Source organism: Tiliqua scincoides, chromosome 3 (assembly GCF_035046505.1).
Source record: "Tiliqua scincoides isolate rTilSci1 chromosome 3, rTilSci1.hap2, whole genome shotgun sequence".
Classification (NCBI taxonomy): Eukaryota; Metazoa; Chordata; class Lepidosauria; order Squamata; family Scincidae; genus Tiliqua; species Tiliqua scincoides.
The window spans coordinates 87,257,274-87,272,080 of record NC_089823.1 but is presented as its reverse complement, the minus strand read 5'-3'; the positions used below and the strand labels follow the sequence as shown (position 1 = coordinate 87,272,080).

The 14,807-nt window shown below is 41.6% G+C and overlaps 1 protein-coding gene across 1 annotated transcript; it reads right to left on the bottom strand.

Annotated features, from left to right (window-relative positions):
• Nucleotides 1-386: 386 nt before the first annotated feature.
• On the bottom strand, nt 387-14,101 carry GTPBP6 (GTP binding protein 6 (putative)). Its single transcript, XM_066619240.1, has 10 exons — nt 13,711-14,101; nt 11,801-11,938; nt 10,023-10,093; nt 7,499-7,629; nt 6,086-6,156; nt 5,834-5,992; nt 4,426-4,634; nt 3,388-3,536; nt 1,992-2,144; nt 387-593 (listed from the first exon to the last, which is right to left on the bottom strand). Exons 1-10 carry the CDS (start codon nt 14,048-14,050, stop codon nt 452-454), a joined length of 1,563 nt encoding a protein of 520 aa, XP_066475337.1. The 5' UTR covers nt 14,051-14,101; the 3' UTR covers nt 387-451.
• Between the last annotated feature and the right edge of the window lie 706 nt (nt 14,102-14,807).

Here is a 14,807-nt window from a genome sequence, read left to right as displayed (position 1 = left end):
TGATGAGAATATTTCATGTGCACAATGTGCACCTAGCATAAGGAATAGAATGGATTTGGCACTTTGCTGAGGGTATACAGAAGAGGTCTTCAAGGCTTTGGAGTTTTGAACTTTTGCTTTTTGTTTTCACTGGCAAGTGGAATATGCTGCAAATTAATCAAAACATTTTCACAATCTTTTTCCAGAGAAAGTGTCAGGCTTTGGAGTTTTGAACTTTTCCTTTTTGTTTTCACTGGCAAGTGGAATATGCTGCAAATTAATCAAAACATTTTCACAATAATCTTTCTCCAGAGGAAGTGTCAGCATTTCATGCCATGCAGCTGTTGGGTCAATTTGAAACAGAGATAGAATGAAGATCTAAACAATAGTAGGTCGCTGTGCTTGCATCTGGTAAAAATTCTCCTTTAATACCAATTAGGAGTTCCCTCCCCCACAGAGTATCATATGAATGTCAAGCAAAGTAACGTGACTGAGGAAACAATCTTCTGTATCTGCCCAAGGCAGAGTTGCTTATGATCACCTTTACATTGGCTGCACCATCTTCTTCAGGTATAATATCAACATCTTGCACTGTTGCTTCTTTGTAGAGCCAACTGAAATGGCAAAACACAATCAGCATTTCCCAGTCATTCAGTACTGCATAAAGCAGGGTTTTATTTGGAATTGGAAACTATTTTTAAGTGTCCCTATAAGGCAGGGGTCTCCAAACTTTTTGGCCAGAGGGCTGCATCAAATATCTGGCGTGGTGTGGAGGGCTGGAAAAAAAATTTAAATATAAAATTTAAATAAATAAATTAGAGATGGAACTTGGATGAGTGAATAAATGGGCTCATTCATTCAACGTCTCTGGCCCTCAGAACACCCTCCAGACACAATCAGAGCATGGTTCTGGTTATGTTTAGTTGAGTGGGCCAGAGGCTTTCAGGGGACAAGAGGTTGGCTGCAGACCGGAAAGAGGCTTGCTGCAGGCCGCATCTGGCCCCTGGGCTGGGGTTTGGAGACCCTTGCTATAAGGTGACTTGCTGTGTTTTCAATAATACAGACTCTGGTCATGATGGAGTGATGTAAATATGTACAACAGGAAACTTCTCAAGTAGTACTCATTACATGAGAAATACCTCCTATACTGGAATCAGTGCATGAGGTATTGGTATTCCCATGCTCGGGCATTCATGCCTTCTTTTATCCATGAGTAATAGAAGTAACAGTTAGCTTTTTGCTTACATTACTAGTGTCCCAAAGACACAATGTAAGCAACAACAAGATTGGATATTTTTGTATGACAGAACTTAGGCCTTGCCAGGCCTAGTGGGAAAATTATGCAGAAGATTTGGATTTTCATAGCCTCAATGAAAATCTGCAATGTATCAGCATACACAGAATTGACCTAAATGTACAATTAAAATATGACAGATGCTGGTACCCCTACTACTGTGCAATTAACATTATAGGTTCTTGAAAATAACACTCACATAGTAGCACATCAATTTCATTTACTTGCCAAGATGCATGGCTTTTAAACTATTTTTTGCATTTACACAGCCATGAGAAAGTGATCAGCTGCTCTCTAATGGCCCTTCACAAAGAACAGGAAATTCTCATTTCCCTTCTATGTTTAAGTTGTTTTTTACAACTGCTTGTCTAGGTGGATCAAAGAGATGCCAGCACTGAATGCAGGTAGAGCAGTAGCTACTGGCATGGATGCATCTAAAGACATAATAAACCAAATACACAATAAAACTGAAGCAGGTTCAGATTTAGCAGTTGCAACACAACTAGCAGACCAGAGGCAAGTTTTAGGTTTTCGTTTAAGGCAGGATTAGTGAAAAGGGAACATTTCTGATCCAGTACAAGCAACTGAAAACATGGTTGTAGCAACAAGCTAAAAGGCACAACCCGTGCATGGATTCTTGATATTTGTCCAACTACCACCAACCCTCTGCCCTGCCAGTCATTACCTGCCATGCTTTCTGGACATCATACTTGCTTACCTGAGCTGAGGTCCAGATAAGTTGACTTTAATTGTTAGACTGTTTTTCTCAGTGACTTTCAAAACTGTTCTTTCTACTTCCTCTTTCAGTTTTTCTAATCCATGCCCGTGGAGAGCTGAAATGGCTATAGTACTTGGTTCAGTGGGAAGATACCTAGGAAAAAAAAAAAGCAAATGGAAAGAAAAATTTTGGTGAAAAAGACAAACTTAGCTGAGAAACAGGAGTGTAACACTAGAGTGCGATCTGTAACTGCAGAAGGCTTAGATACATTTCAGACACATAGTGCTGCTTGCTTGTGCTCTGGTGCTCATATCTCCCTTCAACTCTAAATTTAAAAAAAAATTGTTTGACTGCATATGGGTATCAATCACTTTTTAAATGTGCATTCTACTTGGGTAGAATGCTCTGGTGTTATGATCCACAGTAAGATTCAACTGAATTTTTTTTATAATGCTTAAGCATCAGATGGGGTCAGAAGGGTGGGAGAAAAATCATTTTATGCTGCATGATCATCTGTTGGCTCTGGCTATTATCTAGTACAAACAATACTAAAATGATCTGCAAGGTCCCTTCTATTTTACACTAACCTTTCCACTATCACATTAGGTCAGGTTCCATCTGTGTCTTCCCCTTACACAGTACAAGTTTATAAATTATGGGGCCAATTCAGCTCCTAGTCTCAACTAGCCCAACTGCATTCATGCTGTGGCCCTCTCCTTTCGCTTCTATGTTGATTTTGCTAATCACATGCAAGGGCGGTTTTTCTGAGCCGCCCTTCTCTCTGTGCTGCTAAGTTCCCTTCCCCCCACTATTAGCAAAACCAAGTCAGAAGTGAGAGGAGGAACTGGATGTGCATGCAGCATTAGCGTGTATGTCACCAATTGTGCTGGGCTGGTTCAAGCACTGAAGTGTCATCTGAACTGACCCAGTCCAATCATTTGTTAGAGCAACTGTCCAAATTACAGTTACATCCATCTAAGTACGATTATGAGTGATCAGTTGTTTTTTTTGAGGGCAGGTGAAAAGGCTAATTTATAAACCAGGTAAATTTAATCTATCTGAAATTAAATGTACACTGCAAACTAAAAAAAATCAATGGAACATAAAAATGTTCAACAGTGCACTGAATTCCACCCTATAGTCTTGTTGAGATATAATGACTCATCTTTATATAATCTCATTTCAATGAGAATACAGCCCCAATTGAGTGATGTAAATTTGTCTCCTGTTCCAGTTCAGTTGTATAACAATACAGATGCCAATTCTGGCACAAATACCTGAAAATCCATTGTATGAAAGACTTCATTCCTCATTCTCTGATTTAACTTGTTTGTAGACTGGAACGGTTAAAACATAAACTGCAATAAGATTTGGAAAGTCCTTTAATTTCTCTTACCCGTCTATCAAATCCACTTTGTTATGAACTTCAATAATTGAATCCAGGAGGTGGTTAGGGAGATTAAGATTACGGAGAACAGATAACACGCTTTCCCTCTGGAGGTTGGTTTCTGGATGGCTAATATCTCTCACATGAATAATTAAATCCTACCCAATGAAACAAATAGGCATGCATGTTAATTACACATTCACTTGTTTGTTTTAAAACAGCAGCAAAAAAGGAAAATTATATGATGTTTTGCTTTATACTTGAAGAGGTACAAAACCAAAATTTAGGTGGAATATCATATAGCTGGTGCCTTACTTTAGTTAGGAGGTAGGAATTGTTTTCATCTCTAGCATATTTACACTGATTTCAGAGTCTAATAAAAATTATCTTGTCAATCCAAGGCAACTGCCAATACCTTTAACAATACAGGGTGCAATCCTAACCGGCAGTTATGCCGGCATAGTAGGCCCTGGAGGGTCGCAAACGTGCCATAAAGCACGTTTGCGCCTCCATGGGAGGAAGCTGCATCAGCGCATCCAGATGTTCCAACACATGGAGGGCGACATTATGGCTTGTAACCCGTAATTGATTTTTCCTGCAAAAACCTGTCCAATTCCCTTTTAAAGGTATCTAGGCCAGATGCCATCACCACATGCTGTGGCAAGGAGTTCCACAGACCAACTACACGCTGAGTAAAGAAATACAGGGCTTTGAAGAAGGCACAGCTGTGAAGACATCAGCAACTCAGAACAAGCAAGGGAAGCTGTTTGAAAGCAACGGAAACAGCTCAATCACTTTGAAAATAGTGATTCTTTGCTGTGGCAATGGGAGAAACAGCAGTTATTCAGTGTTATTAACTTTTGAAAATTCTTGGGGGAGAAGGTAGTGAGAAGATGAATGGAGCAGCCAGGGTGGCCAACACTGATTGGGCACAAGGAAAACAGAGATTTTGTGCAGACATTTTTACACAGGTGCAGTATATCCTTCATTGGTGGGATCATGGAGATATGATAGTGCTGGGCCAGTAAGTAGGGAATGTATACCTACCGAACAGGCTACGTCTTCTAGGGTAGCTGAAAATGATTCAACAAGGTCATGGGGCAACTGAGAGAGAAACCCAATAGTATCAACATACAAAATGGTCAGGCGTGATGGCAGGTAGCCAGCATGGGCTGTAATGTCCAATGTGGCAAATAGTTGATCTTGAGGCTGTAGTCCTGCATCCCCAGTAAGGGCCTTGATCAGAGTAGTTTTTCCTTTAAAGAAAAATCAAAGATAGATATTCTGAGCAGTTTGTTTCATTGAAAGTTAACTCCTATTGCAAAGAAATACATGAATGTGATATGGACCCATAACATAAAGTTCAGCACCACAACCACTTGGAATTTTGCAAGTCCACAGCCTTGTGCAAACATTACAGTTTCCTGCCAGACAGTTTTCAGACTCAATTTTACTAAGTTATTTAATGGCCGACAGAACTTACAGTCTTTTAATGATATGTATATTTTTATGATGCTGTAAGCAATGCGTATTAGTTACTGATTGCAGAAAAGAATTCCTTGTTGCTTCTTCCCCCCTTTCCTCTACACTCATTCTGTGAAATGTTGTTAGCAATTGCAGAACAAAGAGTGCAAGAGGAGTGTGAATGTGAGAAATAAGCAGTTTCTTATCAACCTTGCAGTATCGAGGCCTCTTGAAGCCAGATGCATTTCTTCAAGGCCAAGAGACACTGAGACAAGGGAAAGCAAGGAACAACTGAGACCTATGAAAGGGAACTGGGATTCCTCCCACCCCTTGATAGACATCTGTGTATTTATCCTGAAGGTGTGCCAACTTAGAGAAGACAAAAAGGAATTTTCTCCTTACAAGAAAAATGACAGCCATCCTAGAAGACAGAAGGAGCTGTCCCAAGGGGTTCAAAGAAAGGACACTATGCAATCTATGATAGAAGTCTCTGCTGTCCTACTTCTCACCAATCAGAATTAGGCAACAACTCTCAACGGATTCTGGCCACACCAAATGCTGTTCCTGGATTTTCAGGAGTTTTTTCAAGGGAAGCAAGGATCAATAGGTTTGAATGGGTAGGAGAGGCCTGAAGAGCCTTGGTGTACATGTAGAAAATGCTGGCCATTTATATCCTGACCTGATAGTTTAAAAAAACTAACCAACCTTGACTGACATATTTTGAGCAGGCACAGCCTACCATTAAATCTGAATGAATTTCACCAATACATGGTGAATACTGCGTATGGCATAGCAGGATTTAGAAGTGTGTAACACCCTACTAAGAAGCAAGCACTTCCTAAATTTTTAGCAAATCCTCATTGAGACTTAGACATTTTATAGTTCAAGAATTAAAATCTGCAACACAAAAGCCTCTTCATGTAAAATGAATTCTAGCAAATGTTTGCACTTAAATATCAGGAATATAAAAATTTATGAATTGCTCCTCTACCACAGTTAGTGTAGCCCATTACTGAAACAGTAGGAAATTCACGCTTCTTCCGCTGGCTTCTGAGTAACCGCCTTTTTCTTCTGAGCTTCTCCAAGGCCTTTCGAATTTTAAGTTCTTTTTCTTTTAAGAGCCGAAGCTGTATCTCCATGAAAGTTTCACCTAGAAAAAACAAAGCCATGATCATTTGGAACACTCAAAATAAAGAATGGTGTCACCACCAAAGCCTCTGACATTTTAATGTCTGCACTGTACCTGAACCCATAATGTATCTTGATCCACCTCTCTGCTGATCCATCTGAGCAACTTCATTTCTCACATTGGCTCTGAGAAAGAAAATATAATGCTTTTTAATTACAAGACTGTACAAGACTCTTGCTAGTAAGCCAAAAAGGCCATGAACCAACTAAAATGAACAATTAAGTTCTACTCAAGCTAAAAAAAGTTAGTCATATCACACTTAAGTCATAGAGCTTTCACTGGGACTTAGTCTTGACTAACTTTACCAGGATCAGCTCTAATAATTTTACGGTGTAAGACAATCTGCTTTTTCCAGATCACCTGCCTCATAATACTAAGCTGTTGATGAAACCCATTTTTGTAATACTACACTGAGGCTTTAATCTCAAATGGTGCTTCCACACATCATGAAATATGCTGAGGTCCAGATCTGAAATAGGGTCTCTTGATGCTGATTTTATGAATAATAAAATCAATACAACAGAACCAAAAATGAAAGACACACTGCTAAATAAGTGTTACTACAGGTTGCACATCCCTAATCCAAATTCACAATGTTTCAAAATCTGAAATGAGTGGCTGAGATATGACATCTTTGCTTTCTGATGGTTCAATGTCCACAAATTTCTTGTCATGCACAAAATTATTAAAAATATTGTATAAAATTACCTTTGGGTTATGTGTACATGAAAGATAAATGAATTTAGTGCTTAGACTTGGGTCCCATCCCCAAGATACTTAATTATTAAATATTCCAAAATCCAAAAAAATTCCAAATCTGAAACACTTCTGGTCCCAAGCATTTCAGACAAGGGATACTCAACCTGTATCACAGTGACTTTTTTTCCTTTGTAGAGGAAGCACAGACATAATCACATGTGCTTCACTAATGGTCCTGGTTGAAAGTTAGCCTGGCAGAACTAAAGGCTTAGGATCATGTGCCAAGCTATGTATTTCAGGGAAAGGGATCAAGGTTTTCCCCTTGATCAATCAGGCCTATGGAATCTGTGTTCTTATAAATCCCATCTGGTAAACAGAGATCCACCCACTTATTCAAAGATGCACATCTGATTCACCTTTTAACAATTAGTAAGCGGTATGCTTCAAATTATTTATTATAAGCAGTCTTAAGAGGATTCCAGTGAATGACTGGCATGATTTAAGAGTGCTTCTAACACGCTTGGTAAATTATCTACTTGGGAAAAATTGTTTTCCATGTATATCTTCAACAAGAATGCTAATTGAACATGCATACTTGTCGGTAAGATACTATAAAACAAAACATCCTTTCTTGTTCAAAACTTTATAATGAAGTCAAATATAAACACATTGAACAAGAGACAACTGGAGCCACATCATTTTGGTTCTTGTTTGAAAATGTTTTTCCCATTCAGTCAGGTTATATGTCACATGTGCTGTTTCATATACCTTAGAAGTGGTATTTCAGCCAACGCTATCTGAAGCTTTGCCTCTTTAGTTCGAGCATTGTGGCGAAAAATATGAAGGACAACTGTATATCTGTCAAAGACCTCCACTCCCCAGGCTTCTTCAAGTTCTTTCTTTAAAAAGAGAAAACAAGCTACACATTTTTATACTATCTCTGAATCAGCTGTCACAGAGAAAGCACCACTATTAAAAAAAAACTAAGGTAGAATAGTTTCTGGATTTTTGATTCCATTGTGGAAAAATAAGAGTGCTTCTCATCTGAAGACTAAGGAGTCAAATGGAATTAAAATATGAGCAAAAGCTTAGGTCTTTTAAAGAAACTTTTTAATGACATCAAGAATTTGATGGTAAACATGTCAGAACAACTGAAGCCATCATAAAATGCACAAAATAAACCACTGTATATTCTTATATCCCTGCATGCAAAGTTCCTCCATAAGCCAGCCTAGAAGTTCCTTGCTCTGCACACCAGCTACTTCCTCAAAGAGTTTCCCTTCCCCAACATTAAATGTATAACTGTGGATCATGTGATGTGGCTTCATCAGAGGGTGCATTTTCTTGCCTTCCACAAGTTGCTGTCACTAAGATGGAATAAATGGGAAAACTTGCAACATGATGCTGCTGTGTTGTACACATTATAAAGAGGAAAACTCATGACAGGGAAGCACTTGGAATTCAGATAATGTCTAGATCAGTGCTTCTCAAAACTATCTGATGGGGTGGACCGGCAATTTTTTCAACTGCACCAGGGACCAGTATTTATATACTAGTGCCCTATTATTACTTTTTCCTAGAAATTGGTCTGTGGACCACCACTCTGAGTTGCAGTAGTCTCTAGATAATGCATGCATGAGTTAGAGGGGGAAGAACCAAATGATAGTATCATCGAGGAGATCAAAATGTAGGTCAAATGACTATAGGCACAAAATTGGGCCAAATTTAGACATAAAGCATTACTCTATTGTAGCCCAGTTCTGGCTGACTCCTAAGTAAGCACACCAAACTGCTAATATAATGCCCTTGTACAAATCAACAGTTTGGCTATGTATGTAATATTGTATACAGTTTAGATCGCTATGTCTCAAAAAAGGATAGATTTTGCAAAGTGTAGGAATGGGCAACCAAAATGAGTGGGGACTAGAAGCAGCTTCTGTAAAAGAAAGCCATACAATGCCTAAGGCTTTTTAATCTAAGAACAAAATGCCTAAGGAACACACACTGACTGAGACTGAATTATACATGGTGTGGAGAAATGGACAGAGAGAAGACTCTTCCTCTTCCAACACTGGAACCAGAAGGCATCCAATGAAATTAATTGCTGGGAGATTTTGGTGAGGCAAAAGGAAACACTTCTTCACACAGCACATAATTATTTTATGGAATTTACTATCACAAAGCGTGGTGCTAGCCACTGCTTAGATGGCTTTAAATGGATTTGAAAACTTCAAGAAGAACAAGGCACTAGTCATGATGGTTATGTACTGCCTACAGGTTCAGAAGGAGCGTGCTTCTGAATCATAGAGCTCCCTCCCTTAACCAGAGGCCAAGGTGGTTGGGTCAGCAGCTGGTCATTATGTCATTCATTAGTCAGCTAGGTTGCTGCCCCATTTTTGCCCCAAGCCAGGTAGTAGGAGGGTGAGGCAAGATGGATGAGCGGGCCTTCCCCTCACCCTTCTCTCATCCTAGCCCCAGACTTGCATGTGCTCACGAGGGGCCCAGGGCATCTTAATATCACCACTTCTCTGAATATAAGCTGCAGGACTGTGGAAAAGGATACCTTCATCCCTGCTTGTAGGTTTCTTGGAGGCAGGAGGAGTGGACTGATGGTTGAGCTGCTGGTACTGCCTAAAGAGCTAAGCAGGAGAATCTGTGGTTGTGGTTCTGGATGGGAGATGGAATGCCAGGATGTGACAAGCTACAGTACCTGTTGTGGCAGGACTGAGTCACTGTTGATCTGATAAACCACGCAGTGAGAGAAGGATGGGAGTGTGCAAGAAAGTCAGCCAGCAAAAAACAGATAATGACCTTGAGGATCTGTCCAGACTTGATTTATGATTGCCTACTGAAGCTTGATAGCACGCAGACAGAGGAGATAACTACACTATGAAGGCCACATCTGGTGACTGAGGATTCTGTGAACCATAGAACCTATCTGTAAAAACCTTATTGAAAAATGGTGGTCTAGGTTTACATGGTGCCCATGTAAATCACCTTCAATAGTATCTAAGCAGAGAAAGGTCGTATATAAATACCGAAATAAAAAAAATCTGGTTGGCCTCTGGAAAACAGGATGCTCAATTAGGTGACCCTTTAGCATAATCCAAAAGACAGTTTTTGGGACTGCAGTCTTATATTCATTGGGTAACAAATACATCCAGGGTTATATCTGGCCCATGACTTTCATTGAACTTATGCAGATTCTTAAACACATTTTCACTCTACTGATATTATTTAAATAGAAATGACATTATAAATTCTGATTTCAAAGCATGAAGGCAAACTTTACCTTTGTGAGAGGAGAGAGTCTTTCTATATTTACGAAGACAGAAGATACACGTGGCAATCCTTTAATCTTTTCTAAAACAAAATTGCTAAGATATAAATTCTAATACTGACAAAACTATATATTTGTTATTTTTAATTGTGAGCTAGTAGTTCAGGATAGCTGTGTTTTTGCTCCCAGAAAATGTACTGGGTTGGCATAGTTTCATTAACATCCTCTTATAAGTATACACCAAGCACACCCCCAGGGATAATTCACACTCCCAGGAGAGGCACAGATATCTAATGTGCTAAGAAAACATCATTTGTGCTAATAACTGTACACAACCAGATTATAACATTATTGTAGTTTATTTGATAAATGTGATTATTCATCCAATGTTGGAAGACCACAGCCTGATGCTACTATAAGAGTTAGGTCTAAGCTAATGTTTACAAAACAAACACTGCTCCTCAGACCATCTACCCTGCCTATTGTTGGTGTTTAACATCTTATCCTTGGCAGGTGCAGCCTTGAAGATCTTAAACAATGCAAGCCTTTGTATGATCAAATCATGATAATATCTCATATACCAGAGATTAACTTGTGGTTCATTATTCTGACCTCACTGAACAATTCCTTCTGGACAAATGGTTTTCGAGAGCTCCACCACACACAGATATTTGTGGGATGATAACATTTCTGAACAATGTGCAAAGGCTATATGCATTATAATACAAATTGACTGTAGAAATGTGAAATAAAAATATATTTGATTGCTTCTTGTGGCAACCACCATTACCAGTACTTTTGATCAATGTGAAGATTATATTCACTTGCTTATAAAATAATTTTCAAAAGTTGAATGATCAATGTAAGCATTCAAAATCCCTGCCAATCCTCTAGTGCAGCTATTTTCAACAGTGTGCTAAGGCCCAACAGGTGTACCAGAGGAGTTTGGAGCATAGCAGTCAAAAATAGGTGGAATGCTTTTCTGGGTTATGTGGCTCTGTTTCTAGGACAACAGCTTGTAGTAACAAATTCTCTCTTTCCCTCTACTGGCTCCACCAACAGCTGCAGAACCCAGAAGAGTCTCCAGGAAGTCGGAAGTGACATCACAAAAGACAAACACCATAGAGGTCAGTGTGCCATGCAAAAAAACCTGAAAATTGCCACTCTAGCTTCATGGGAGACTGATCATTATTTCACACTGTAAAATGAGCTATGTGCCTTAGACACAATTAGATGGGGCACTGGGAGTTAAGGCTCCAGCCCAATCCTATACACACTTTCCCAAGAGTAAACCCAACTGAACACAATGAAACTCATGTCTTAGTAGACATGTTTAGAATTCACAGAATCATACAATTGGAAGGAACCTACAAGATCATTGAGTTCAATCTCCTGCCAATGCAGGCTACAACTACACCACCACCATAGATGGCTATTTAGCTTCTGCTAAAACATAAGAACAGCCCCACTGGATCAGGCCATAGGTCATCTAGTCCAGCTTCCTGTATCTCACAGCGGCCCACCAAATGCCCCAGCGCATTTGGCGCTGAGGCCTCACATCTGGAGAGCCTACCATCGTTCCAAGGCAGACTGCTCCACTGCTTGATGTAGCGCTGTAAGTGTTAATGTAACAAAGGAACAAGAGCTGTTTTTAATCAAGCCAATAACTGTATGGCTAAAACTTAAATATGATATTATAATCCTGTTAATACCTATGCCCACATAGACTGTTTTACTCTTTCAGCACCAAGACTAACAACAACAACAGCCAAGAGTGTTCTTGATCCTACCAGTTAAAAGTTGAAAATTTCCTTTGCCAAAGATAAATTTCTTGTCAGGAGTCTTTGTAGAAAGAATTAGAGTATCTAACACTGTCCAGTTCTGAATGGTGTTTATGAGAGCAACAGCCTCAGCTAACTGTAGTTCAGCTGTAACATTAAAAAAAACCATATAAACACACATTTCCAATATTTACTTGCCAATAAAAAAAAATCTCAAAACCAATACAAAACAAATGAAATCTTGGAATGTCAATTCTCTTGAGACCAGGAACAGACTATTGCTATATTGAATTCAGCACCACAGAATTCCAGCAACAGATTTTCCATCAGAATGAAAGGAATACAGTTACAATCATGCCTGAATACTTTGATGTAATAGAGATGTTTGAACTTAGTTTGTTTCATTTCACTCTGCATGAAATTGTGCATCAAATGATATATAACATGATTGTATTATTCAAAAGTACCAAGATTTTAAAAATTATGGCCAGTAGTGGTGTCACTGCCCCTGTGCGCATTACCCAGTGCAGCCTGCATCCCCTTAGCGATGCCACTGCCACCACAGTTGTGGAGGAAATGAAAATCTTCATAGACCATGTCAATAAGCCCAAACAGTTCTTACAGGAACACAAAAAAATGATTGTTTTGCTATTTTTTCCATTCACTGCTGATAGCCATATGCTATTCACTGAAATAACATCCTCAAGAAGAGTGCAGAGAAAACCAGGACATGAGTGAACCACTACAAGTAGAATACACATGCCTGCCTCTGGTGGTCACATGAAGTCTCAGCAGGACCTGTTCTCATTCTCCTTTCTTTCTCAAGTCAGGGAGAATCAGCTGGCAAATCACCAGAAAAAGCAGGGGCAGCATTCCGCCAGCCCTGTTGACAATCATAGGAATAAAAGAGCTCCTCTGGATCAGGCCAAAAGCCATTTGAGTCCAGCTTCCTGTATCTCACAGTGGCCTACCAGATGCCTCAGGGAGCATACAAGGCAACAGGAGACCTGCATCCTGGTGCCCTCCAATCTGGCCTTCCAAGGTAGCCGACTTCTAAAATCAGAAGGATGCACAGACCCAACAGGGCTTGTAACCTGTGATGGACTTTTCCTCCAGAAATTTCTCCAATCCCCTTTTAAAGGCATCCAGGGCCAGGCCTGATACCATCACTGCATCCTGCAGCAAGGAGTCCCACAGACTTACTGGATAAATAAATATTTTCTTTTGTCTGTGCCAGCTCTCTCAACATGCCTGCCTCTGGCAGGCACATGATGTCTCAGCAGGAGATATTCTCACTCTTCTTTCCTTTCCAAGCTGGGAAGCAGTAGCTGGCACATCACCAGGGAAAATGGGCAGCATTTGGTCAGCCTTATTGGCAACCATTAGAACATAAGAAGAGCACCACAGGATCAGGCGAAAAGCCCATCTAGTCTAGATTCTTGTATCTCACAGTGGCCCACCAGATGCCTCAGGGACCACATAAGACCACAACAGACCTGCATCCTGGTGCCCTCTGTCTCATCTGGCCTTCTGGGGTAGACTGCTTCTGAAATCAGGAGGTTGCACAGACCCAACAGGGCTTGTAACCTGTGATGGTCTTTTCCTCCAGAAATGTGTCCAACCCCCTTTTAAAGGTGCCTATGTGAGATGCCATCACCACATCCTGTGGCAGGGAGTTCCACAGACTAAGCACAAAATGGGTAAAGATATATTTCCTTTTGTCTGTGCCAGCCCTCCCAGCACCCCTGCTGGCACATGGTGGCCACATGGTACATGGTGGCACCCCTGCGGGCACATAGTGTCTCAGCAGGCCCTGTTCTCACTGTCCAAGGCAGGAAGCGGGAGCAGGGCTTGGCCAGCCCTGGCGGCCACCCGCAGGCGGGGGCAGCAGCATCACAGCCAGCAACCTGTCACCACACCTGTGCTCAGCTGCGTCCTGCCTGCCCCCCCTTTGACGGCGGGGTGCACCACGAAGACTTCTCGGGCGCCAGGCGGGAGGAGGGGAAGCTCCGCCTCCAGCAGCTCCTCGTCCTCCGCGTCCAGCCCTCCCTCCTCGCCGCCCCCTACCCCGCAGCCACTGCCTTCGTCTCCCCCGCCTCTCCAGCCCCGAGCGGGTCCACCGCCGGAGCTCGGGAGGCGGCAGCTGACGACGGTGCTGTGCAGCGGCCTGGCCGGGCAACGCAGTGGGCAGGGAGGAGGAGGAAGAAGCGGGCGGAGCCCCCGCCCCAGCGCTAGCACCCGCCGCCACCGCCAACTCATGAGGCCCCCGCGTGTGCAACACCCGCTCGAGTCCCCCAGCGGCCGCGGGCCTTCCCCAAAACAAGCCCCACGTGCAACAAGCGCCGCCCCGACTTCAGTACTGCGCAGCCGCACCGAACCTGCGCGCTGTTCCTTCCCTGCCGGTGCTATAAAAGTAAGAAAACAGGAGAGTCACCCAATACGTGGGGAGCTTCTGGGCACGCTTGGAGAGCCATTCTTGTTGCCCATAGGAATCCCGCGTGTTAGGAAGGCTGTGTGGGCAGCTGCAGCGTGTCATCTGTCCCCAAAAGCCAGGAGCAAAGAGGGGGGTCCTTGCTGTTTCTGACTAGTCTATTTCATGTGGTTTTTGTTTTTCAGGCTGAAAACATTTAAAGTTGAGCCCTGCCAATGCAAATAGAATTATTGCAAGGGATCAAACAGAAGGCCCCAGGGCTGGATGCAGCCCGCAGAAGCTTCTTATCTGGCCCTCAGGCTCAGCTGCTGAGCCCTGCACTGCTGAAAGGGAAGCACCCACAAAAATTGGGCTCGCCAGTATCTTAAAATATGATCAAGACTTGTGTATTTTCTCTTCAGTCATTTTGCATCTGATGAGTTCCTAAGTGAGAAAAAGTACTCCTGTCTGGCTATGATCTGTTTAATGACATCATTTAATGACATCACTTCCTGCTTAATGACATCACTTTTGGCCCTCAGCAGGCATCATGAATGCTATTTGGTCCACTGTATGAAATGAGTTTGACATCCCTGGTCTATTGTC

Excerpts from the sequence above, each read along its gene's own strand:
- GTPBP6 (XM_066619240.1), bottom strand. The coding sequence starts at position 14,050 with ATGAGTTGGCGGTGGCGGCGGGTGCTAGCGCTGGGGCGGGGGCTCCGC. Across the intron at positions 10,094-11,800 it reads AAATTTTCAACTTTTAACTG|AAAAGATTAAAGGATTGCCA; the intron begins GTAGGATCAAGA and ends ATTTTGTTTTAG. Across the intron at positions 2,145-3,387 it reads AAAGTGGATTTGATAGACGG|GTATCTTCCCACTGAACCAA; the intron begins GTAAGAGAAATT and ends TTTTTTTCCTAG.